At 57.4% G+C, this 26,142-nt stretch overlaps 1 protein-coding gene across 19 annotated transcripts; it reads right to left on the bottom strand.

The window, feature by feature from the left end:
* Window positions 1-791: 791 nt before the first annotated feature.
* Window positions 792-25,799, bottom strand: Mast3 (microtubule associated serine/threonine kinase 3). Of its 19 annotated transcripts, XM_057752930.1 has the most exons (30): window positions 20,667-20,698; window positions 20,159-20,215; window positions 18,175-19,110; window positions 17,988-18,077; window positions 11,328-11,416; window positions 11,182-11,251; window positions 11,012-11,032; window positions 10,559-10,637; window positions 10,231-10,388; window positions 10,084-10,159; window positions 9,553-9,762; window positions 9,314-9,415; window positions 9,102-9,234; window positions 8,774-8,832; window positions 8,180-8,265; window positions 7,899-8,107; window positions 7,493-7,631; window positions 6,743-6,875; window positions 6,484-6,649; window positions 5,906-6,007; window positions 5,631-5,753; window positions 5,242-5,351; window positions 4,932-5,068; window positions 4,384-4,610; window positions 3,989-4,207; window positions 3,644-3,870; window positions 3,295-3,417; window positions 3,038-3,174; window positions 2,779-2,960; window positions 792-2,316 (listed from the first exon to the last, which is right to left on the bottom strand). In XM_057752930.1, exons 3-30 carry the CDS (start codon window positions 18,219-18,221, stop codon window positions 1,793-1,795), a joined length of 3,978 nt encoding a protein of 1,325 aa, XP_057608913.1. In that variant the 5' UTR covers window positions 18,222-19,110; window positions 20,159-20,215; window positions 20,667-20,698; the 3' UTR covers window positions 792-1,792. The 19 variants fall into 19 exon arrangements, with proteins under 19 accessions (XP_057608913.1, XP_057608908.1, XP_057608909.1 ...); XM_057752925.1 differs by lacking the exons at window positions 18,175-19,110; window positions 20,159-20,215 and adding an exon at window positions 25,741-25,780; XM_057752926.1 differs by lacking the exons at window positions 18,175-19,110; window positions 20,159-20,215 and adding an exon at window positions 25,741-25,780 and having other exon boundaries at window positions 11,182-11,248.
* Between the last annotated feature and the right edge of the window lie 343 nt (window positions 25,800-26,142).

The following is a 26,142-nucleotide window of genomic DNA, read 5'->3' as shown; positions in this document are numbered from 1 at the left end:
TACTTTAAGAGAAAATATAGACAGATGAACTTACTTGCTAATTGAACGATTAAATTACATTTTTTGGAAATGGTCTCACTGTGTAGACTATGCTACAATTAGAGGCGAATGCTACCATGCTTTTTTTTTTTTTTTTAACTTTTTGTTATGTTTTGTTTTCCGAGACAGGGCTTATCTCTGTAGCTCTGGCTGTCCTGAAACTCGCCCTGTAGACCAGGCTGGCCTCAAACTTAAGAGATCCGCCTGCCTCTGCCTGGGGTTAAAGATGTGCGCCACTACTGCCCAGCTTTGTTTTCTTTTGTTCCCATTTTTATCCTGTGCCTGGGCGTTTTGCTTGCATGTGTGTCTGCACCACGAGTACCTGGTGCGAGTGGAAGTAAGAAGAGGACATTAGATACCCCGGAACTGGACAACAGTGGCTAGTTGTGAGCCACCACGTGGGTGATCTAACCACCCAGCTATCCATCCGCTCCAGCTCTTACCTTTTGAGGCAGTCTTGTTCTAAGCCCAGGTGCATTTGAGCCCTGACCCTCATGCTCAGTCATCCGTGTTTTACAGGTCCATACTGTCATGCCTGGAAACACTTTATTTTCTTTAGTTTTATCTTAGAGATGGAATTTTTGCCCCATTGCTCTGGCTGGTCCAGAACCCAGTCTCCTAGATGCTGGGATGCAGCCTGGCTTGGATTAAGTGTTTAAGCAGACTCCCGCAAAACCACCTCAGATACTGAGCCAACAGTTTCCCCATACTCTGCCCGCTTACTCACAAAAGCACATACAAGGCTTGATGTCTTCATGGGCTTTTATTCAATGCCAGCCCCAGGATGGTGGGGGGGCTAGCCATGCATAGCCTTGGGCTCCCCTTCAGCAGGCAGTGCTGGCTGGGAGTCAGGGAGGGTGCAGAGCAAGTTTGAGTGCCTAGGAATCCCCCACCCCCACCCCTCAGAGTGGGCAGACTACATCACTGGCTGCCTACTGGTTGCCTGCTGGGTTGCACAGCATCACAGGGGATAACTTGGGCTCCCTCATGACCAAGCTGACAGCAGGGCCAAGAATCTCACTCCGCCATTGTGGAACAAAGCTCTGAGACCTCAGCTGCTTGCATCACATAGCTGGGGGAACCCAGGAGCACTGGGGTTAGTCTTGTAAACACAGCAGCCCGGGCACAGAGCACTTCTCTCCCAGCTCGACTTCGCCTCCTCTAGAGGGCACAGGCTGTTTCACCTCAATCTAGAGAATTATTCACCATTCAGCCCCCTGTTCCCACACTTGCTCTAAGCTGAAGCATGCAGGAGCTGAGCCAGATGTAGCCTGACAGTCTGAGGCTGGTTGATCACAGGAAGAATGCAGACCATACGGACCTAGTGGCCCCCTTTCAGCCTCCCTAGCTCTGGAGTCACAAGCATGCGTCATGTCCGGTCCAAACTGGGCCAGGACAGGCCTGTGTTCCCTGGAGTGGGTCTTGGGTTGGGACTGGGAAGGGCACGCACACAACATACACCGATACTTGGACAAACTAGAAAACACAGTTGCCCAGAGTGCTCCATCTTGGCCCACAGAACAGGCTCTGCAGGCTGCACAGCCGCCTCCGCCAGGGCGGCCAGCTTGGCTATTGCTTATAAAAAGTAATAAATTAGTAGGAGGGCTTGCTATTTACAGTCACAGGCACCCCCACCCCAGCACTTCCTGGGTGGGGAGCACCCTCCTGGCGTGTGTCCCCGGCTGATGGCCGCACCCCATGCAGGTGTTTGTGGGAATGACAACTCCTTGAGGAACGGCAGCAGGGGTGGTGGTCAGTCTTTCACAGCTGGCCCTGGGGTTCCAGGAGCGGCCTCTGCACCCTGAACAGCGATCTTGGGCACCGCCCTAGGTGGTCCTGGCTCCTCATCGAAGCTCACTTCCTGCACGGCCTCCTGCTTTTTGAAGGAGTCCCGGCGCTCAGAGAGGTGCAGCCTCCTCATGACAACCAGCTCGGCCTCAGCCCCGCGGCCACGCCGGCCTCCATCCCCATCCAGCCTTTCACTGGTGCCCAGGCCCAGCTTGTCGGCCGACTGACCCCTGCGGAGCCTAGGGGACCGCGCAGGTACGGGGATGTGCCCAGGTAGTGGCGATGGCGAGCGTGGTGGGGGCGTGGGCACTGGCGGGCAGGCCAATGGGGATGGTGGGATACTGCTGGTGGATTTGCGGCGGCCGCTCTTTTGACGAGGTGGCCCGAGCTTGGCTGCCAGGCCATGTAGTGAGCTGGGACGGGTGTGGCCAGTGGCAGGAGAGGCAGGGCTGCTGGAACTTGGGGATACACTGGGTGGGGATGTTGTGTCTGTGGGCAACAGGAACTGGTCAGTGTCCTCCTCCTGGTGGTGGAGCCTGGACTAACCAAACTAATGGGAACCCAAACCTCCACTGTTACCATCTACTCCTCCATCAAAGTCAGGGCTCATTTACCCCCCTCCTCCTAGGAGCCTTCTCTGTCTCCTCTTAACCCTAGCCCTGGCCCTTCCTTAAAGCTGTGTCTGACCTTAAATAATGTGGACCATCAGTATGAGGCCGTTATGCCAGCCCCTCAGCTCAAGCACACACCTGGGCCCCCTGCTGATTCCTATTACACATATGCCTATAATTCACATTCCCATGCAGCGTCTCATGAAGCCGAAACTAGGCTGGGATTTGCTATGTACACCAGAATGGCCTGGAACTCTTCATCTGAGATGAAGGACACCAGCTCCCAGGCGGCTGTTACATCTGCCTTATAAACAGCCACCCTGGCTGTAAGCGCACCCACCTGTGGGGGCATCCGGCGCAGGGCTGCGGCAGGGGGTGGTGGGGCTGGGGGACAGGCTGTGCGTAGGCGATCCAGGGAGGCTCTCGCTGGAGGACAGGGAGTGGTGGAGGCCTGAGGAGAAGCTACGGCTGGTGTGGAGCACAGAAGACGGCTTGGAGATCTTCTTAAACAGAGACTTCCGCCTGGGGACATGCATGGTGACAGTGAGGGAGGCCAGGGAGGCCGAGGAAGCTGGGGCCCCACTGCCCGCCTGGCTCACCGATCCTGGGTCTCGCGTCGGCGGCTGCGCTTGCTCCTGCGGGCCATGCGGCCCTTGGTCACGTTCTTCCGCGCAGGCCCCACCTTGATGGAGGTGTTCTCCAGGGCGGTGGTACGTAGGGAAATCTTGTTACCGCTCTGCGGGAGGGACACCAGTCACCAGAGAGCGAGAACCTCCCGGGGACGGCAGCTACGGGGTGGCGCTGCTGCGGTGCGAAGTGGTCACATGCGGGTGGGCGAGGGACCCATGGGTCGCACCTTCAGCAGCAGCTCCACCACATCCATGTGCACCAGGCCCAGGACCGACTCCCCGTTGATGTGCGTGATGAGGTCACCGGCGCGCAGCCCAGCCTCCTGCGCAGGGCTGCCCTCCTCCACGCTCTGCCGACACAGAACAAGGGGTCAGGCACCCCAAGCTGCACCCGCAGGCCCCTGTGGAACCTGAGCCTAGTTCTCTTAAGTCAAGGCCGCAGTTTCCCCTAGTTATAGAGTAGGGCGGGGTTCACTCAGGGACAGAGAGCACGCTGGTTCCCACAGCTGGGACCCACAGTGGAGTTCTGGAGGGGTTTGTCAAGAATCAAGCCAAGTCAGTAGGATGCACACTCACCCAAACCACATGGTGCACTGTGTACACATCGCTGTCACCCATGTAGACGCGAATGGCGCGCAGGCTGAAGCCGTACTTCTTGCCTGAGCTGTGGATGACGATGGGAGGCCGCAGGCTGCCACACACGGGTGACGGGTCCCGGCTGGGTGAGGAGTCTCGGGAGGAGGGGTTGGAGGACAGCGAGCGCGGCGACAGGGGGCTCATGAGGGGACCCCCGCTTCCATCGTCTGTGGGGGGCAGCAGGGACACTTTTCCCACGGGGGTCACAAGCCCCCAACCTGGAGCCAGTGCACGAGCCCAGTTCCAGAACCTCCCCAGCCCAGCGGTGAGGGTCGGACACGTTACCTGCCGTGACGATGAGGGACAGGGCAGATACAGAGGCCGACTTAGGCACTCGGCCCCCACCCCCGCCAGAGGCAGGGGAGACCCGGGGCTTCTCAGGCCCAGCATCTCTTGAGCCTCCAAGGCGGCGGCCTCTGCCAGCATCAAGGGGCCGAGGAGTCGAGTGCCGGGCGCCGGTGCTGTTACTTCGAAGGCGGGCATGGCTGAGGACAGCTGTATCAGCTGGGGGGACAAACGGGGTGAGCCTGACCCTCTTCATCTCACCCCAACTGTGTGAAGCTAGATGGCAGCTTCTGGCAGTGCCCAGGCCTGTCTTACTATAAAAGCATGATCTCTATTCCTGTTTCAAAATCCACCTCAAATAGCCCCCAGTCTGAACTCTCCTGAGGTCCACCTACCAGAAAGATTGCAGGGCTTGGGTGTCACGGGGGTGGTCGGGGGTGGGGGGTCAGACTCCCCTAGAATGAAGACAGGCTTCTTGGGGTCAGCAAGCCCTGCACTTGCTCCCTCATCTTCAGACGAGAAGGCAAATTTGGGCATCGTGTCCAAGCTGATGGTGCTTAGGAGAGACGGGCTGGGACCCCGATCGGATAGAGAGGAGGAGGCGCATGTCCAGGACCGCAGCCTGTTTAACGGAGAAGCCCATGCCACTCAGCCACACTTGGAGAAGTCCTACTCAACCCTAAGAACACAGTTTCCAATCCTACCCTCTAGCCAACACTGCCTCTGTTAAGTCTGAAACGCAAGGGATGAACACAGTTGCTAGCCAAGTGTACCCTGGGTAGCAGGGGCCATGGGAGCCCAGGCTAAGCTGCACCATGGAACACAGCAGTGTGATGTACCAAGGCATAGGCCTACATCTCGTTCTTTTCTATTGGGCCAACAGGAAGCTTCCATGACGTCAGATTTTGTGATCTGATTCTTCCTAGCTTCTCAGCCCACCTACCGGAGGTCAGTGCTCAGCCGGCGGCCGCTGTCACCTTCGATGCTCCGCTCCCATCCTTCCTCCCGGTCCTCACTGAAACTCCTTTCAGCTACGGTGGGGTTAGGCTGCACAGCCAGGAACTCGGAGCTGCTGTAAACCTGTGGGGTGTTGGGTGTTTTTAGTGGCTATAATAGGGGAACTGGCGGCACACACCAGTCACCCCAGCACTGGGAGGCTGTGGCAGGAGGGTCTGCAGCGGGGTGAGCCCGTCTCAGAACACCAACCAAACAAGACAGACTCAGGAACATAGGTTTCTGCTGCCCAGCCCCACCTTGCTGAAGCGGTGGGAACAGGAGGAAAACTGGGGGATCTCCGTGGAAGACTCCTCGTCATTTGTCTCATCGTCCTCAGAGCCCAAGTGGCGGTAGCGTTCAGAGCGTGCTGTGGGAGTGAAGGAAAAGCTGGAGTGGCTGGAGGACCTGAGCGGCCCAGAGCTGTGCTGTGATACTCAGTCAGGAAGAAGGCCAGCCAGCACAGGAACCTCAGAGCAGACCCTACTGTGTCCCCAAAAGCTATGTGTCCATAGCTAGGACTTCATGCATCTAAAATGTGGCATGTCAACACTGAGCTGCATTCAAGAGGAGACAGACAGGATGGGGGAGGGGCAAAGACAGGGTGGATGGGGTGTGAGGCACCGGTCTGCATCCCCGAGCTACTCACTGTCAAAGTAGCTGGTGTCATCCTCAGCTTCAAGTTGTGGGACAAACTCTGCCTTGTGTCTCAGAAGCCCTGCCCAGTCCAGGGCCAGGAAGAAAGGGTGCTGCTTCACCTCATGGGTGCCCCCTGTAGACATGCAGGCTCAGGCCTGTGTGACCCCCCCACTCCGTCTCCCTCTCACAGACCCAGTTACTTCCTTCAGAGTCTTACACAAGTCTCTGGTTAGTCCTATGTGCTCTGTCCTGGTGGGCAGCCCCCGTCCCCAGTCAATGGCTCACCAGTTCCCAGCCTGTCCATGGGGCTCTGGCGCAGAAGCCTCGTGATGAGATCCTGGGCATCGGCGGGCAGTGCCTCATCTCCCTCTGGCCACATGATCTCATCTGAGAAAGGTGGGAGGAATCACAGGATGCCCTTTCTAGAACCTTCTAACAAGTCCCTCCAAGTGCTGTTAGCACTGTGGTCAGTTCCCCTCCCAGTATGAGAGCCTTTTTTTCTTAAAAAAAAAAAAAAAAAAAAAAAAAAAGATTTATTTATTGTGTATACAACATTCAGCCTCCATGTATGCCACCAGATCTCATTATAGATGGTTGTGAGTCACCGTGTGGCTGCTGGGAATTGAACTCAGAACCCCTGAAAGAGCAGTCAGTGATCTTAACCTCTGAGCCACCTCTCCAGCCTTCGTTTAAGATGTACTACTGACAGGGCGGTGGCGCATGCCTTTAATCCCAGCACTTGAGAGGCAGAGGCAGGTGGATCTCTGTGAGTTTGAGGCTAACCTGATCTGCAAGAGCTAGTTCCAGGACAGCCAAGGCTGTTACACAGAGAAACCGTCTAAAAAAAAAAAAAAAAGACGTACCACTGACCACCTGTCCAAACAGCTCCTCAGGCGTGTCCCCGAAGAACGGCACACAGCCCACCAGGAACTCATACAGGATGACACCCATAGCCCACCAGTCCACTGGCTTCCCATAGCCCTGGCGGAAGATCACCTCCGGTGCAATGTATTCGGGCGTTCCACACACCTGTACAGGATGGGGAAGTGGGGGCCAGTCTGGGGGAGTTTGGGAGATAGGTTTTTTTTTTTAGTCTTGCCCCTGGGTCGGGTTGGGTCGCACCTGTTTGTCCACAAACTCTCGGGCATCCTTCTCGATGTGACCTTCGTACAGGTTGGTGGCCATGCTCATGAGGCCAATCTTGGACAGGCCAAAGTCCGTCAGCTTGATGTGGCCAAGGGAGGTGATAAGCAGGCTGTGGGCAGGGCAGGGCCACTCAGGCGGGGTGCTCGCCAGGACCGCTGAGTCCCACTGTGCACACTTCCAGTTTTCTCATGAGGTAGCTCAGGCTAGCCTTAACTCCTGAACCCCTGCTGCCGTCTCCTAAGTACCAGGATGTCAGCTGTGTGCCGCCATGTCCCACCGTGACCTTTAGTTTATGCACCGAGTAAATGCATCTCCCGCTTAGAACCACAGCCCCTGGAGGCTCATTTTCTGCACACACAGCTCTTCATTCATGCGGTTTCTCTGCATGTCTGTAACTACTGTGTCAGCTACACAGAACAAGCACCGAGACAGACAGCAGGTGCAAACCCCAGGATCTGAACACTTCTGCTCACAGCTCCACTGAGCAAACAGCCGAGACACCAGTGATTCCTGCTTTACATACAGACGGCACTGAGTGACCCTTACCTCTGCATGGGGAGGTGCTCAATGTGCGCATTGGCCCTGCCTTTCTATCAGCAGGGTCTTTGAAGCTAAGGTTTAGTTAAGCAGCCCCTGAGGCCCCAACTCACCCTTAATGACACAGCCCAACTCAGAGCCCCGCCCTAAGCCCCAACCCAGCTCAGAGCCGCGCCCCAGGACACTCACTTGTCTGGCTTGAGGTCGCGATGCACGATACCGTAGTTGTGCAGATACTCCAGCGCCAGCACCGTCTCCGCGAAGTACATGCGCGCCATGTCCACAGGCAGTGGGCCCATGTTCTTCAGGAGTGTGGCGCAGTCACCGCCTGCACCAGGGACTCGGGTCAGGCTTGGGACCCGCCCAGGATGCTTAAGTCATCATGGGGGGAGGGGGGGTGTCTCCAGGCTCTGCACTGCAGGGTTGAGCTCTAATATGGCCCTCTGCACACAACTGGTGCCTAACTGCCTGCTCTTTCCCGCCCAGAGATCTTCTTACCTGCTAACGCTCCCCTCCCTGCCTTGCTGCCCTCCTGAGCCCTCCAGGACCACACTCATTCCTCTCTGGATCTCGGCAGTTGTGCACCGGGCCGCACCTTCCACATACTCCATGACCATGCAGAGGTGGCGGCGAGTCTCAAAGGAGCAGAACATGCCAACCACGAAGGGGTTCTCAGCGAAGGTGAGGATGTCCCGTTCCACGAACACCTGCTGGATCTGGTTGCGCAGGATCAGATTCTGCTTATTGATCTTCTTGATGGCGAAGCGCTGCCGCGTGTCCCGGTGGCGCACCAGGTAGACGGCCCTGTGCACAGGAGTGGGAAGCTAGTAGCTATGGTACCAAGGCCCACGCCGCACCAGCCGACCCAGGACTCACCCATAGGCTCCATTGCTGATGAGCTTGACAGTCTCAAAGTCGCTCTCACAGGGCTTCCTCCGGGATGGGCCGCCCAGGCCACGGCTCTACACAAGGGGTAAGCTCAGAGTCGCCCACTGCAAATCTGTTCCCAAGCCTAAGGGGTTGTCTCACTGACCGCTACTACTTCCTCTCTGTCTAAACTTGTCAAACCAGTGTGCAAGTTTTTTAGTTTTTTTTTTCTTTTCTTTCTTTGTGACAGGGTTTCTCTGTAGTTTTAGAGCCTGTCCTGGAACTCACTCTGTATACAGAGATCCGCCTGCCTCTGCCTCCCAAGTGCTGGGATTAAAGGCGTGTGCCACCACCATGGCTACTTTATTTATTTATTTATTTGTTTATTTATTTAATCTTAAACAGAGCCTGCTTCCTGGCAAACTCATACATATGCTTCAAGACCCCAGCTCAGCCCGTGTGGGAACCTCTATGACCGGGCGGTCCCACCACAGCCCCACCCCTAAGATCACACCTGTTTATTAGACACACACTTCAAACTCACCCCCTCTTCCAGCCACTCAGGACAAGGTAAAAACATGACTACCTTAGCTTGTAACTCACCTCAGGGTATCCAGGAGCTGGGGACTGGTCTTCATTAAGGTCATTCAGGGGCTGAATCTCTGTCAAAAAAAGGTAAGATTTTCTTTTAAATAGAATTTCGCTATGTAGCCCAAAAGCAAGAGCTATAGAATCTTCTAGAAAAGATTGGGCCCTTAGTGCTCCAGATGTTCCTAAATTAGAGGAGCCCCCAGTACTTTCCTGCTCCAGGAACTGGCAGTCAGCAGGCCCTAGTTAGTCTCAGTACGCATTACCCCACGGTGACAGGGTCAATGTCTCGGGGAAGCAGAGTGGAGTTCAGACCCAGAGCCACAGGGACCCCCCACCCCACCTTCCAGAGGGTCCTTGGCCAGTCCCAGCTGGCGGATGATGTAGCGTGGCAGATCAGTCTTCACACCCTGGTCCTCGCGGGCCTGGCCCTCTGCGGCCTCCAGCAGATGGTAGAACTCCTCGGGGTCGAATTCCTGCACAGGAGAGGCTGTGAGGACCCCACACACACACACTCAGGGGTCCCCGAGCCCCAGGACGCCCGCGGAGGCTCACCAGACACTCGAGCAGCCGCGCTGGCCTGGAGATGATGATGAGCAGCTTGCGGACCAGCTGCACGATGAAGCCAACCTCCGTGCTGTCCGACCGCTCATGAGCCTGCGGGCGGGGACACCTGGTGAGGCCCCGCCCACAAGTGGGCGGAAGGCACCCACATTCCGATAGGGAGCTTCGGGGATTCTGCAAACCCCGCCCCCCAAAGGCGTTACCACTTGCTGGGCCCCGCCCCAACGCACATCCTGCAGCAGCCGCTCCAGCTTGTCCTGCATCTCCAGGAAATAGCGGGAGGTGACCAGGGCCTCGCCCGACTTGGCTAGGCAGTCCCGTGCCAGCTCCACAATCTGGTGGTGGATGAAGCCCAGGACACCGTCTGCCAGGGCCAGGCGGTTGCCAGGAGCAAATGCCGCCAGGAAGTCCTGCAGCCGACCCTCCATCTGCGCAGTGGCCTGCGGAAGGGTGGGGGTGAATGGCAGGAGCAGAGTCGGGGTGGGGGGTAAAGGACAAGGGGACCAAATGGGGGCGGGGCCCGACGGCTGACTGAAGGTGAGCCAGTCAGGGGGCGGGACCGTAGTCAGGGTGTGACAGGGTGTGGGGCTGGTGGAGGACAGCAGAGAGACAGGTCAGTCAGTGAGCAGGGCTGGGGTGACTGACAGGAGGGGCATGGCCTTGTGGGTGGGCGGGGCTCTGATGAGTGATAGGGGGCGGGCCTGGCTAGTGGAGCCGGCGGGTAAAGGGTGGCAGCTAGGGCAAAGAGGCCTGCAGCACACCTTGGGGAAGCGCTCCCGGTATACGTGGTTCATCATCACAATCTCGTTGTCGAAGGTTCCAGATGTGCGTCCAGGGCTGAAAGCAAGACACGGGGGTGAGGGACACCAAGGGGCCTGACGGGTGGAGGGGCCCTAGCCCAAGCCTACCTGAGGCTGCGTGAGCGTGGGCGCAGGCGCGGGGAACGGCCTCCATCCTCTTCCACCACGCTCTCTGAGCTGCGGAAGTGCTTGGACAGGAAGCGCAGCTCGTCTGCTGTGGGCTGGAAGGGAAGCTGGTGGAGACGCTCCCGGGAAGACGAGCTCGACTGGTACGAAGAAGGTCAGGGTCACGGCTGGACTCAGCACCCCAGGATCGCCCCCTGCCAAGGACCGCCTAAGGCTCCAGCCCACTCCGCGCCCCACATGCCATGCCATAAAAGGGCGTGTGTCCGCCCCAGTCTACCCCCATCCACCTGCCCAGAGCAGCTGTCAGTACCGACACGGTGGAGCTGGGAGTGTTGGTTCCATAGCCGGAGGACGGGAGAGAAGCAAGCGACCATCTCCTGCCATCAGCCCTGGAGAGGGACAGGGGCGGATGGAAAGACAGTCTGGCAGCCATTTGCAGCAGGCTGTGCTGGCGGATTCCCATTTTCTGGATCAAGGAGCCAGCAGGCAGCCAGGCCCAGGGTATCGTCCTCCAGGAAGCCCTCCCTTCCTGATGCAGGTGCCACCGAGGCTTTGGTTGTCAGGATCCGGCCCCCAACAACCCAAGGACACCCCAAAGGAGAGGCTTCAGCCCCCAGACGCAGGGTGCTCGCTCAATACTTGGTGAAACTGAAGGCCCTGGGCACACATGTTAGCTCTTGGTTAGTGAACAGCGAGGCTGGTAGCGAGTTAGCGATTTCTGAGTAGGCTGCAGCCCCCTGTCCTTCACAGGACTGCGAATTACCTGTCACCGTGAGAGAGGTGGCTATGGAAGGCCATGTGTTTGCCAGGGCAGAAGCCACAGGGAAAGATCACCAGAACCGGGCAGGAAGGGGTCAAAAGAGGGGGAAACATCAATAAGGGGCAGGTCTGGCCCTGTGAGGGTACAGCTCTGTGAGGAGGCCAGGCACTCACCTCCGGGCAAAGGGGAAGCTGACACCTGCTGCGGCCCAGTTCCGAGGACTGTCCAAGGGGCTGTTACCTGCTGGTGGGAGCAGGGACTGAGTCAGGGTGGAGCTGGGACTCAGGACCCGGCCACCCGCCTGGATCTCCCCACTCACCTGTTGGGACAGACAACGGTGACAGCGGCCTGGAGACAGTGGGTGAGGGTGTCCCCACAACGAGGCTCTTTCGGTTGCCACTGCGGCAGCTGTGGAGGGGTGACAGGTTAGAGGGCAGCCTTGAGGGAGCAGGGACCAATGCACCCCGCTGTGCAGCCAGCTGCAGTGCGCTCAGGATGGCTGCAAGTTGGGTGAGACCAACCGCTACCACTCCTGCATAGGTCCCTTTAAGGGTTTTTAGCAGGGGGGTTCTAAGACCCACTGGGGTCATCCCTAAGCAAACATCCCTTTTTTGTTTTTCAAAATGAGACAGCCCTGACTGTCCTCGAATGTGCTCTGTAGACCAGGCTGGCCTCAAGCTCACAGAGATCCACCTGCTTGCCTCTGCCCCTTGAGTGTTGGGATTAAAGGTGTGTGCCAACTTGCCCGGCTCAAACATCTCTTATTTTTGAGTCAAGAGTCTCACTCAGCAAAGGCTGGCCTTGGGACTCAGAGGGTGACCCAATGGCTGACGTCCTGGGACAACACACGGGGCACAGCCTGTTCCGGTCTCCTTCCATCATTGGTCCATTGATGACATGGTGGGAAGCCCATCCAGTTTCATGGAGACATTGGCACATGACCAGGACACACTGACACACTTCCCAGCCTTGGCCATGCATCTTATGCCATGACCCCTGCCAGGCACTCTGAGAGTCAGGCCGGGGAGACAGGCCATGCTCCTGAGCCATGGCTGTGGGAAGCAGGTACCCCTCTGTCCCTAAAGCTGCTTGCTCCCACCTTCCCAGGATCCCAAATTCTCTCTGCATCACAGGCCAGCGTGGGCTACATACAACACAAAGCCAAAGTCAGCATGTGACTCTCAGGCTGGTTGTCCGTGTTTAACCTCTGATGCCATGTCTGCTTGGGCCACCCGTCCTGACCCCCAGCCCGTCTCTGGGCCCTGAGCCTGGCCTCCACCTCTGCAGAGCTGGAGACACTAGGTTCTTGCCCTCCTCCCAGCCCCCTACAGTCACCCAGCAACAGCAGCTCTGACAGACGACAAGGAGAGCAGCCCACACAGCCCTCCACCAACGCAGCTCTGCAGAAGTGTCAGAGAGGGAGCAACAGGCGGGGCCTTGAGGCAGGGAGGGTTTGGGGTGACGAGGGGCACAGCTTGCAGGCTGAGCAGCAGGAGTGTGGCAGGGAGTTGGGCCCAGCTTGGATGCTGATGTGGAAGCCTCTGTTTCCCCATCGGGACACCCAGAAGGTTCACAGAACCTTTCACCTTGTGAAAGCAACATAAGAGGGACCCAGGCTCTCAGAGCCTGAGGCCGGAGGCCCCACCCCCAGACTCAGTTAAGTAGTAATCGGCCCTGAGTTGGGGGACCCACCAACTGTGCCTGCTCCCCACTTGGGGAAGCAGGGCTGCGGATATCAAAAGTAGGAGGAATTGCCCCTTGGGCTGAGGTGTGGGTGCAGAAGCGGAACCCAAAGGTCCCTGCAGGACTTCCTGCGCCCCCCTCCCTCTGCACACGACACACAGGGAGCCACACCCTCTCTGCCTCCAGCTGCCCCCACGTCCTGCAGGGAGGCCAATGAGATTGGTTGGCTCCTCTCCCTCATGCTTACAGGCCTTGCCTTGAAAACAACCTGGGATCCTGGGATCATCCCACCTGAGCACACGTTAAAGGACTGTTTACACATCTCCTTGTATGCCAGTTCTAATAGGCCCGTAAACCAAGCAGGGCACCATAGTATCTCCGGGAACAACCGAAGCTTTGGATCCAATACTTAGGGTCCTTACAACCCAGACTTTGCCTATCTAAACCTAACACAGAGAAATCCAAGCACAGAGATGCTGGGTGACTCCCTGGGGTCACACAGCATGGTGATAGCTAAGCTGCAATTGTGCCTGGGTCTGGATGAGGAATCACCTCTCACTTGGCCTGTACCTTGACGTGGAGGGCCTGGGCCGAGGAGAAGACAGACATGCCTTGACTGCAGACCCGCCACCCACTCGTCAGCCTGGGCCATGAGTATTTGCATCTGCGCCGTTTCCGCTGAGCGCTCAGTACAGACCGCTTCATTCTCAAATTCCTCGCTTTGCGCAGCCCCAAGTTCGGGTTCGAATCCCGGGCGTCCCTAGCTGGACCCAACACTCCGAGCTTCCCCTACCTTTTGGAACGCTGTAGCAGCGCACCCTTGGCCAAGCGGCTGCGGTGTCCGGGAGCCGCCACCGCCGTCCAGTAGCTAGGGTCCGACATTCTGCCGCCCCTCGCCCGCCGGGGCCTCGGCCGGATCGGCCGGATTCGGCCTGAGCCCGGCGGAGCGGCCCGGCGGCCGCGGGCTAACAGGAGCGCGCGCGGCCCGCAAGAAGGAAGCGCTGCCGGGAGCCCCGCCCAGTCAAGGGGCGGAACATGAGGGGCGTGGCGTCGCTATGGAGGATGGCGGCGGGGCGGGGCGTTGCCAGGGCCCGCCCCTAGAGAGCCTTCGCTTCTATGGCTCTGCCGGAAGCGCTGGGAGGGAGCGTAGCTAGAACCCGCATGTGGCGCCCGGCAACGCGAGGGCCTTTACGGATGGCCGGGGCGTTGCTAGGGTTCTGGAGCGAATGTGGACGTTGCTATGAACCCCAGCATCACAGGCAAGACTTTACTAATAGTCTGAACGGAGGGGGCGTGGTTACCTGTCTGTTGCTAGGGCTCTGCGTAGCAAGGGCGGGGCGTTACTATGGACCTCAGCAACACCGGCAGGCCGTTGCCATGGCTCTAGGTACCCGGGAAAGGGGCTCTAGGATGTGTGTAGGACCTCAGCAGCAAGAGCAGAATGTTGCTGGGGTTCTGAGCAGAAGGGGCGGGGTTACCTGGTCGTTGCTAGGGCTCTGTGCAGTGAGGGCGGGGCGTCGTTAAGCCCCGTGCAATCATTCGGGCGTTGTTTTGGCATTTACCAGAAGAGGCGGGGCGTTGCTAGGGCCCAGGTAGCGGGGTGGGTCGCCGGCGGTACCGGTGCTGCTGCGACGGGTCTGTCCCTGTCCCTGGGGCGTCAGCCCAGCGCTGCCCCTTTCTTTCCCATCTGTAAAACCCCTGCGGTGAACGTGGCGTGGTGCCAACAGACTCTGCGTGCATGGCCACGAAAGCTATTACCAAAGGTAAGTAGCATACACTGAGTTACCAAAGGAATCCGTCCTTCTCACCTAGGACCTAATTAGTCAGTGGCGGTCATTCTGATAGCACTCGGCTCCGGGAACCGTTAGACATTTTGTAGCCCAGCCTTGCTGGGATTTGAAACCCAGACCCCCATATCTGGGACAAGAAGAAACGGAGGCACAGGAGCCTACGGTGTCCCCAGTCCATCCCTCTTCTCAAGTCGCCCCCTGACATTGCCACATCAGGTGTCCCCACCCTTGCTGACTAGAGCACAAATCCATATCCACTCATTCATAAACATTTATTGAACACCTACATTTGCCTGCCTCTGGGACACCTAGGGGTGACCTGGGGGGTGGTCTTTGGTTTCAGATGGGAGAGAGAATAAACAGGAAACAAATGAAGAAATTCAGAATAATTTCAAACAAAGAAGGGCTGTAGGAGAGAAGACTTGGGCCCGTTCTCAGCACTTTATCACCCTTGGGATTGGCGGCACGCACCTGTCTTCACAGAAGGTGAGAGGGAAGACTGGAGTTGAACTCCTTCAGGAACGGACGCTGAGGACCACATCATGGTAGCCCCGAGAGAAACGGGTGAGCTACAGCACACATGTGCTTTGAGTCCCAGGGGTAGAGGGCCAGGTGTGACAAAAGTATTACACGGGCTACTTGTGGCTCTGGGTATCAGGTCTAGGTCCCCACAAAAGACTCAGAGCCTCCTGACTCTGAGGACCCAAATGGGGACAGAGGCCTGGGTCTCATAGGCCTCCAGTCCAGGAAGAGCCACCCACCTACCCTTGTGCCCTGGGATACTCTGCCACAGCTATCCCCCTGACCTTAGTCCCTAAACCCTGCCCGTCCATGCTCCCCCGGCCTGTTTCCCACTCTGGAGAACTTTACTATGCTAATGCGGAGTGTCTGTCTGGAGGGGGAGGTTGGTGCACAGGACACCCTGCTCACACTCACCCCACAGCCTCCCACTCACACTCACCCCACAGCTCCCTACTCACACTCACCCACAGCTCCCTGCTCACACTCACCCACAGCCTCCCGCTCACACTCACCCACAGCCTCCCACTCACACTCACCCACAGCCTCCCGCTCACACTCACCCACAGCCTCCCACTCACACTCACCCCATTGCTCCCTAGGGCTTTCCCAGCAATGCTCTTGGACGGGGGTCTAATACCACCGGTGACCAGCTTTGTGACCTTGGCATTGCCTTTCTGCTGCTGCTGCAGTTAAATGAGGCTTAGGTGCCTCTTACTCTGACCAAGCCATTCTGTTGCCTCTTCCCCTATGCCACAGGATGTGGCCCCTGTCCCCCACAGGTAAGTCTATGTTCCATCTGTGCTAGGCCCTGACGGACAACAGAGCCCTCCACCTGCTTCCCATTCATTCACCAGAGCATCAGATAAACGTCTGCTGTATATAACCTGCCCTGAGCATACAGTGTGAGCAGAAAGATTCAGGCCAAGCCTGTGAGGGTCTCAAAGTTCTGGAGGAAATGAACACCCAGTAATCACACAGGAAGATGGGCACGCAGCAGGGTTTACCCCTCCCACCAACACTAGTGAGGCTTAGGCAGGAGGATCATGGAAAGTTTGAGGTCAGGCTGGCCTGCAACCTAAACTGTACGAAAAAAAAAAAAAAAAAGAAAACAAAAAAAAACCACGCTCTCTCTCTTGGGGGCTGGAAAGATGGCCCAGCGGTTAAGAGCATTGCCTGTTCTTCCAAAGGTCTTGAGTTCAATTCCCAGCAACCACATGGTGGCTCACAACCATCTGTAATGAGGTCTGGTGCCCTCTTCTGACCTGCAGGCATACACACAGACAGTGTGTACATAATAAATAAATATTTAAAAACAAACAAACAAAAAGATCTCTCACCACGTGGTGGCTGCACATGCCTTTAATCCCAGCCAGCACTTGGAAGGCAGAGGCAGGAGGATCTCTGTGAGTTCAAGGCCAGCCAGAGCTACACAAAGAAGCCCTGTATTGAGCAAAAAACAAACAAACAAACAAACAAAACAACAACAAACAAATCAAACCCTCTGTCTCAAAAAAAAAAACCAAGGACCAGAGGTGTGCCTCAAGAGTGGAGCACCTGCCTAGGATCCCACAGTGAGGGGCCAGGGGCGTGGCTCAGGGGTGGAGCCATGGAAACCAGCCGTGATGGGGTCCAGTTTAGGGAGTTGGTCATGGAAGGTTGGAGTACACGTGAAATGTCTCCATGTCAGACGCCATGGAGGCCTTCAAACCTAAGAGGGCAGAGCTCTGAACAGGTGGTGGCAAGTGCAAAAGACCTGGGACCTTAGGGATCGTGGGATACTGGAGGACCTTCTTCCTCTCGTGTCTGGATCAGAAGGGCTCATACTGAGGTACGAATGGTTGCCAGACAAATTAGATTCATCCGGGTCCAGTACAGGGAGGGAAGCTGAGGCCCTGTGTGACTTCCGGCGAAGTGGTTCTGCTGCCCTCTGGTGGTGACCGTGGCTACCTGGTCCCCATAGAGCCTCCTCCAGTTCCTCCAGGTAAAACCTGTTCTGTCACAGGCGTCCCCAGCCCAGGGCCCTCCCTCTGGTCTGCCCTCCCCGGGTTTGGAGCCAAGGGCTCAGAGATGCTCTGGTCTCACACTGCCTCCCATGATGCCCCGCAGTAAGTGTGACGGCAGTCCCTGCCTCCCCTGGGCAAACAGGACCAGCACACTAGCTCCCACCAGTTCTAGACCCCCACGGCCTCCATTCTCCACCCCACCCGGTCCCAGCCGCCTGGGGCTAACCTTCATCTAACCCTGTCAACCTCACCTCCCCGGGGGTCAGCGCCAGAACACAGCTCATTCGTCATTAGTCAGCCATTCCCCAGCCGCCTCCTCCGGCCAACTGAGAAGCCTCTGAGGGAGATGTTATTCTAGTTCACACCTACCGGCTTTTTACCGGGCGTGCCGGCCGGTGCCTAGACAGTGTTTGCCGAGTGACCCCACTCATTGTCTGGAATTTAGTGTTCTGTGTATTCCCCATTCAGAATTTACAGGGTGTGCTCATTCATAGTAAGATGTAACGACTCCCCAGGAAGTTAAGGCTCTTGCCATTCGGAGGGGTAAGCCTCTGAAGCCCAGCAGTCACCGAGGGTAGGGTGTGGTGGCCAAGCTGGCCCCGCTTATGGCCTCAGAACAGGCCTGTCTTTGAGCCTCAGTTTCCCCAGCTGGGAAACATGGTCAGGGCAGAGTCGGCCCCCAGTCGGTGAACTGTTTCTTTTCGGTCTAGTGCGGCCTATTTGGGCTTGTGTGCGACCAGAGGGAGGCGTTTCCGGCGGGTCCCGAGGTCACAACCTGGCAGGGCCCTGGGAATCCAGCACCTGTCTCGGGAAGTTGTTGGGCTCAAGTTCTGGCGTCGCCTTGGACACCTGCCCAGCGCCAGCCTCAGCTGGGCGCTCCCAGGGGGTCCGGGGTCGGGGAGGGACTGACGCTGAGGCCTCGGGTAGTCAGGGGTGTGAAGGCCCGAGCGGAGGGAGCGCGAGCGGGGCGGCGCCACTCACCTCCAGGGCTGCAGGCCCAGCGACGGGCTGCACGGGCTGCACGGGCTGCCGGGGCTCAGCAAGCATGGGCTCTGGCTGCTCGGCGACAGACTGCAAGACAGAGGCGGGCGGTGACCCCGCGGCGACCCGGCGTGACCCCCGCGGGCTCCCGGGGGCCGCACCGCGGGGCTCGGGCCTCGGTACTCACTCGAGCGTCAGCGCCGGGATCAGCAATTTCTCCCTGCGGGACTTCATGGCGGCACCGCGCGAACCGACGCCCGGTGGTACCGGGTGCGAGCAAACGCGCGGGGACTACGGGTTGAGGGACGCTCGCACCGGCGGCTATCGGGGGCGGGGCCACAGGTCGAGGGGCGGGGCCGGGGCGGGACAGCAGGTGGGCTGAGGGGTGGGACCATTGGCGGGACGGAGAAGTTGACCCGCCGGACTAAAGGCCCCCAGAGCTGGCAGGGGCGGGGCTACAGCTGTGGGTGGGCCTGCGGGTTGGAGGAGGGGTCATGGGAGGGGCTATGGGTACCGAGCCCGGCTTCTGGGGGCCGTGGTATGGGAGTGGGGCGGGACATCTGTTGTGTAGGCAAGGCCATGGGGTGCGGGGTGGAGCTATGGGATGTAGAGTGGGGCTTCCGTGGAGAACCGCGTATTCTAAAGAGGGCGGTCCTAGTGTCGCAAAGCTGGGTATGACTTGTGGTCGGTGGGGCGGGAAGGGGGGGGGGCTCACAATGTGTTCGATGGGCGGGGCGTATTAAAGCAATTTGCAGGACTCGAGGCGGGGCCTCTGGGTGGGCGTGGCCGCTGGACGGGCTCTTGGAGGCGGGACACCAAAGAACTGAGTTGGGGGTGGGGACAGAGGCGGAGCCTCTCACGGTGGGGCGGGCCTGAGCACCAGGAGACCGAGGGCGTGCGTGCGCAAAGGAGCCAGCGGGACCAGCACTCTATTGCGGGGGTAGGGGAGTAAGGGGTGTTGGGGGCTGCAGTCCTAACCTCCTTGGCCTGGTCCTGGGACATTCAGTCCGCCCAGCCATGGGTCGGAAGGGAAGGCGACCTGGGCCCGGCGGACCGCGACCCCCCTCACCCGGATCGCTTTGGCTTGTCGCTTCCCATCGCCGCTCTCCCACAGACCTGGTCCCTGACAGCCCTCGGCGGAGACACACATAGCACGGGTGATGTAGGGTTGGCAACTTCCCGAGGACTCTGGCCCTCACTTCACCCTCGAGATCGGTTCACTGCGCTCCTCCCCCGGTCCCACAAAGCGCACTCAGGGCAAGGTCCGACCCCGCCCCAGCATAGCCATAGTGCGTATGACTTGGGGTCATTGAGGCTTCGTTCAGAACCCATGTCTCCTCCTCTACCTCAGCCAGCTCCCCCTCCACTGCCAGATACCACCCCAGTGCCTTTGCCCACGCCGTTCCCTCTAGAAGGCTATTGTCCCCACAGTGACTCCCTCCTCACCGCTCGTCCTCTCCAAGATCAAGCCTCACCTCCTCCAAATGAAAACCCACCGCCTGTCTCTTTCTGTTTAATTTCCCTGAGCACACACATTCCCCGAGACCGAGGACTAAACAGTCTGCTTCCCAACAGGGAGGGTGCCCAGCACAAAAAGACACGGAGCTTCTTAGACCCCAATTGAAGCACACGCAGCCTGCAAAGGTGGGGTGTCCAGAGCTGTTTGCTCTCAGTGAACAGGAGGTAAGCCCCACCCCATCTGTAAACCCAGGACACACAGAACAAAATGTTCTTTGCGCTGCGGATCTCCCCAGATGATGCCAGCCCCACAGATTCTGTTGGCGGGCGCTGAAAGGAAGCGAGTCTCACTGGGGTACACAAGCCCATTCCAATGTACTTGGGCTAGAGGTAATATTTCATAACTTTTTCCTCAGTGCTAAGAATTAAATCTTTTTCTTTTTTCTTTTAAATAATTTATTTAAATCATTGGTGTGAAGGTGTCAGATTCCCTGGCACTGGCGTTACAGACAGTTGTGAGCTGCCTTGTGATTGCTGGGAACTGAACCCAGGTCCTCTGGAAGAACAACCAGAGCACCTAACCACTGAGCTATCTCTCCAATCCCCTTTTGCTTTTTCTACATTTATTTATTTAGTGTCTCTGCACACACTTGGAGGTCCAAAGACAACTTGGGGATTGCTTTGGGTGCCGAGCACTATAACAAATGCCTTACCCATTGAGCAATCTGGAGAGCCGGTGACCTTAGAATCTGCAACAGTGGACTTAAACTCTGCAGAGAATACACACACACACACACATAAGGCAGGGTCTCGTGTGGCTCAGGTGCCTCTCACAGGGAGGTGCCATGATGCTGTGCTTAGGCTGGATCCCAAACTGAGAGGGATTCTTTTATAAGAAAGGAGGAAGAGGCTGGGGAGAGGCCCAGTGGTTGGAGGGATGGTTGTTCATGGTGAGGAACAGAGCTCGGATCCCTAGAACCCACCAGTGACCCAGCCTGGGAAAGTGGAGCTGGCAACTCTCTAGAGCACACTGCTGAGCTCTGGATTTGACTGAGAGACCCTGCCTCAAACATCAGGTGGAAGACCATTTTTTTTGTTTGGTTTTTGTTTTGTGAGTGCACACACACACAAACACACTCGTGCGTGCACGCACACACACATGAAAATGGCAAAAGAAAAGGCAATGTTGTGGTTATACTAATCACTGAATAAATTACTCACCCGCGCCCCCGGCGTGGAAGACTCAGCTCCTTCTGAAATGAGACACAGAAAGTGGGGTCAACCCAGGAAGTCTCCCCCCACTACACAGCAATGTCAGTCATGTTGAGACCTGCTCACGCCACACGCCTCGCCCACACCAAAGGCAGCCTCCACGCTGTGAGCAACTTAGGCCTTACTCTCACCTGAGTACTGCTCACCTGGCTCCCAAGCCTGGCCCTGCCAGCGGGGCGGGGGAGGAGACTATTTAAAATATAGATGGGCCAGCAGGATGGCTCAGTGGGTAAGGGTGCCTGCCCGCCTGACCACCTGAGTTCAATCCCCAGGACCCACACAGGAAGGAGTGAACCGGCTTTCGTTAGTTGTCCTCAGACCTTCACAAGTGTTTGTGCGCACGCACACACAAAAGATAAGTGAGGGCAGGAAAGACGGCTCAGCGGTTAAAAACACTGCCTGTTCTTCCAGAGGACCTGAGTTCAATTCCCAGCACCCACATGACAGCTCACAACTGCCTGTAACTCCAGGTCCAGGAGATCTGCCTTCATCACACAGACATGCGTGCAGGCAAAACACCAATACATAGAAAATAAAGATAAATAGTTTAAAAAAAAAAAAGATAGCCAGGTGGTGGTGGTGCACGCCTTTAATCCCAGCACTCGGGAGGCAGAGGCAGGCGAATCTGAGGCCAGCCTGGTCTACAGAGTGGGTTCCAGGACAGCCAAGTTCACACAGAGAAACCCTGTTTCCGGGGCTGGAGAGATGGCTCAGTGGTTAAGAGCACGGGCTGCTCTTCCAAAGGTCCTGAGTTCAATTCTCAGCAACCACATGGTGGCTCACAACCATCTGTAATGAGATCTGGTGCCCTCTTTTGACCTGCAGACATCCATGCAGACAGAATGCTGTATACATAATTAATAAATAAATCTTAAAAAAAAAAAGAAACCCTATTTCCGAAAAACAAACAAAAAATTGGCTGCCTGTAGTACACAGAAGGCAAGAGAACCCTGGCCTTGGGGTCCACTGGAGCACATACACATGGAAAATCTGCATGAGTATTTGTGTCATGGCACATTTGTGACAACTTGCAAGAATGGGTTTTTCTTTTCCAGTGTGGATCCCAGAGAAGGAGCCAGGCTGCCAAATGCCGCCACAGGCGGCTTGACTGGCTGAGCCAAGTAGCCGACCCTGGCTTTGTTTTCAAAGTACTCTCTGTATGTAGCCCAGGGTGGCTTGAAATTCATGGTGATTCTCCTGCCTCAGCTTCTCAACTGCTGAAAGGACAGGCTTGCACCACCAACTGCATCAGGGAGGTTTCCCCTGACTTCCGTGCAGGCCTTGCGATGCTTTAGAGATACCATGCCGTGGTTTCCCAGTTGGGATGAGGGTTTAGCGTCAGGAGGCTGCACCAGCAACCGGGGGACATCACTGTCGGCTGCTCTGACTCCCGTCACTGTTTAATCCAGCCCCGCCCAAGCAGAAACTGCCCATGTCGTGTCTCATTTACCAAGCATCTACTGTACAGGTTGGGAAACTGAGGCACGGAGACAGGGTGGGAAAGCTGGGAAATGGGCTCTCCAGATGCCCCCAACTCAAGAGACAAACTCACTGAGGCGGTCACTTTGGGGACACGGACTATTTTTACAATGGTGGGCTCCAGGCTACCCACGTCCCTAGGCGGGTGTTTGTCATGGAAACCAGTGACATCATCCGTCCCCACAGCCAATTGGAGGGGGGCGGAAACTGCCAGGCGCTGGACCACTGGGCGGCCGGGGATTGGCAGGCAGAAGGGATGGGCTTCTGCTGTGCTAGGGCTTACGGTCTCCTCTCTGTCTCGTCCACTCATGAAGGTATGTGTCTTACACCAGCTCCCCCACTAAAAAGCCAGAAAAAGAATTAAAACTTGGAGCTCCAGCCTGGTACCCCCCAATCATGGCCGTTTTCTTCCTATCTGGGGATGCTACTGTGTGGCGTCCATCAACTGCCCAACCTCTCTGTGCCCCAGTTAACTCATTTAGAAAGCAGCAGGTCTCACAGAACCGCGCGCTGGCATCATCAGCGACGGCGAGTAGTATAAACGCGTCCCCAACACACAAAAGTACTCCAGGCGGGGCGCGGGGTGCTGCCAGGCCCCGGAAAGCATCCCGGAAGTGGGCCCACAAGTCCCCGCGCCATCTGCTTTCACGGCCCCCTCGCCATCTGCTCCCGCGGCAACACCCACACGGACGCCCCGCTACTGGCTGTTGTTTATTTTTCTTGGGGCCTCTCTCTGCAGCGCAGGCTGATGGCCTGAAACTCGCCATCCTCCTGCCTCAGCCTCCAGACAGCCGAAATCACAGGAAGGTGTCACTATGGGGCTCTCACTGTTTTGTTTTGTTGTTGAGACAGAATCCCTCTCTTGTAGCTCGTAGCCCAGGCTGGCCTTGAACTCCTGATCCTCCGGTCTCCACCTCCTGACTGCTAGGTTGGCGTGTACTCCGCGTGGTTTAAGAGTGCTGGGGGTGGAGCCAAGGGCTTAAGGCGCACTGGGCAAGCACTCTACCAACTGAGCCCCAACTGAGTCTGCCCTTTAAATCTGTGATTAGGGGTTCCTCGTGGATCGGAGTGCTGTCCCCACGTTTCAGTCCTGGCCTACAGATCACACAGTTTGTAGGAACCCGAGCTGGTCATGGAGCGCAGGAGCCAAGGTAAGTAGTCTACACGGAGTTTAGGGCCACCCATTTTATAACTGAGAAAAGTGACCACTGCAAGCTGTGCAGAAAGACTAGGGTTTGGGGCCCACTGGGACCTCAGAGTCCATCTCACAGGGTTTTGGCTCTGGAGTCCCGGCTATCCTCCTGCCTCAGCTTCCCAACTCCTGGGGTGATAGGCATATGCCATTATCATTAATAAAGATCCAACTTAGGCTAAGTAAACCTGGGTGGGGGAAGCAGGCACCCCCATATGGGCTATCCTGTGACAGGAGAGAACATTGCCTGCCTTCCAGCTACCCCAGCGCCATCAACCAGGCCTGGTGGAGAGCACTTAGGAGGTGGAGTCAAGACCATTAGTTCAGGGCCAGCCTTGGCTATCAGAGGGGCTTCCTCCAGCACTTAAGAATGGAGCCTCTGCCCTTAGCAGGGTTCAGCTTCCAAACACAGGCAGCCTGCCCTGTTGATTGGCTGAGGCACTAGCCAGTTAAAGGAGTCAGAGAAGACTCCAAAGGCAAGAAAAGGCCTGAAACCACATCTGTTTTCTTAGAGATGTCAATTTACAGAGGGCACCTCCTTGTAGCACAGTAGTGCAGACTAGCCTAGAACTTATTCTAACCCGGGCTGGAACTTGGGGTTCTAAAATAGGATTGTCGACACTACCCTACTCTGGCTTTTATTCCAGTGTCCGCTAAGCCTTCCTGTCTCCTGTTAGCAGGCCATCCCCACTCCAGGACCTGTCATGGCTCCCCACTGTCCCATTGGGATTAAATGCGTGCGCCACCACCACCCGGCTGTTTGTCCGTTTTTACACTCACGTGTGCTTATTTACTGTTTGTACCGGTGTGCCTCAGCGAATGTGGAAGATCATTCCAGAGATTGAACTCAGGTCGTCAGGGTTGGTCGCAAGCGCCTTTACCCTTGGAGCCTTCTCGCTGGCCCCGCTCAGCCCTATCCTTCGAATCCAGCTCTAACTGAGAAATGGGTTTTTCGGAATCATTTTGCTGTTTGGGTTTTTCAAGACAGGCTCTGGTGGAGCCTAGGCTGTCCTTGAACTTCATGGCCCTTCCGCCTTAGCCCCGCCCCCAGGTCTGGGATTAAAGGTGTGCCCCACCACGCCTGACTGCCCAACTTCAGAGCAAGCCTCTCCAGGCCCTGCGGCCCTGGGCCTTTGAGTCGCTCCTCTCCTGCTCCCTCCTGCACACCCCTCCACTCCCAGAAGCCCACCCATGGTCTCCTGACCCTGAGAACCGCTATACTTCTACGGGCCTCAGTTTCCCCGTCTGTAACCTGGGACCTATCATCTGGAAAAATTTATCCCCCCAAGTGGAACAGGTCCTGCTTGTTGACGTCAGCCGCGCCCCCATTTGCTCACCCGGAGGCGGCGTCTCTATTTTAAGAGGCCGAGGGCGGGCTCGCATCTAACTGGGGCCTGGGCGACACTCGCCGCACATCAACCCCGCCCCCACTCCCGCCTTTCCGCCCGGGTCTGGGCAGCTAGGCTCGCTCCCGGGGACCCGCCCCACTGCCCCGGGCACCCGCCCCACTGCCCCCTCTGAGCAGTTTTACTTAAGCTTCACTTCCCCAAACTCCCCTGCCCTGTGCCCAGCCTCCCTCCGTCAGGGCAGCCTGCGCCTGCCTCAGGTCTAATGCAACTGAGGCTTCGCACGCAGCAGGCGCTCAATAGATGCAGGGTCATCTGTGGTGAGCGGCTCCCCACCGCAAACCTGTTGACCACTTAGGCGTGTGGTCCCAGCCTCAGAACCAACGAGGCAAACCTTTGTGAGTTTTGCAGATGTTACGGATGGACAAACTGAGGCCCGGAGAGGCCAGAGGTGTCGTTTCCCACAGTCTCATAACCTGAGTGCCCTGGACTTGCATTCGTCCTTACTTCCCGGTGGCGCAAATGCGGTAAAACGGGAACCGGGCTCGGAGAAGCCACCACACTCACACACCCTGCAGGTCCTTCGTCGTCACACAGAATTGTGACCCTGGAGAGATTGAGTCCCAGGCGTGCAGCCTCGTGGGGGTGGCTTCCCTAGCAAGGGTCTCAGTTTCCTCATCTGTGGAAAGGACCGGAGGCAGGGGACTAGCTGCTAGCGGCGACACTGGCCGGCGGCTGGGCTCTGTCCACCTCAGAAACTGCACGCCCGGGAGCTCGGCGCCCTCCGGCGGCAGTGGTGCGGGGACCCTGGAGCTCCTTCTCCTCACGCCAGAGGCCCATCCTCAGTTTCCCCATCTATCTAACGGAGACCCCTCCCTTCCCATCACCTCTGGGCAGCAGGTGGGAAAGGGCGCAACCTGAGGCTCCCCGGCCTTCCTCACTCCTTGCCTCAGTTTCCCCGCCCCGAAGGCACTGCCCGCGCGCCTGCCCTCCCGCCAAGACTCACCTGGAGCCCGCGGCGCCGCAGGAGGCTCGGCTCATCCATCGCTGACTGTCCCTGCGGGAGGCCCCGCCCCCGGCCCCGCCCCAGTCCTCCGGGCCCGCCCCCGAACGCCATTGGATCTGTCGGTCAGCTGACTCCCGGATGGCTCCGCCCCTCGGGTCCTGAGCGTTTGGCAACTTCGAGAAACGTTCTTCAGCAGCTCCCAAAGCGAGGCTCCGAGACTTGAAGCTGAGGCCACATAGCGGGGCCTTCGGGCGGGGCGCTCACCTTGAAACAATTCCTCAAGACTCCATCTTTAAGAAAAATGTTTTTTTTTAACCTATTTATTTTTAGAATTTTTTTTGGACAGGGTCTAGTGTAGGCTGGCTTCCAGTTTACTATGTAGCTGCAGGTGACTCTGAACTT

This window comes from Chionomys nivalis, chromosome 20 (assembly GCF_950005125.1).
Source record: "Chionomys nivalis chromosome 20, mChiNiv1.1, whole genome shotgun sequence".
Lineage (NCBI taxonomy): Eukaryota > Metazoa > Chordata > Mammalia > Rodentia > Cricetidae > Chionomys > Chionomys nivalis.
This window is presented reverse-complemented; position numbering and strand designations above follow the sequence as displayed.

Coding starts and splice junctions, on each gene's coding strand:
- Mast3 (XM_057752925.1), bottom strand. CDS start 25,779: ATGGATGAGCCGAGCCTCCTGCGGCGCCGCGGGCTCCAG. Junction 11,252..11,327: donor ACCGTTGTCTGTCCCAACAG/GTGAGTGGGGAG, acceptor TGCTCCCACCAG/CAGGTAACAGCCCCTTGGAC. Junction 8,833..9,101: donor GGCCAAGGACCCTCTGGAAG/GTGGGGTGGGGG, acceptor TTTTTTTGACAG/AGATTCAGCCCCTGAATGAC.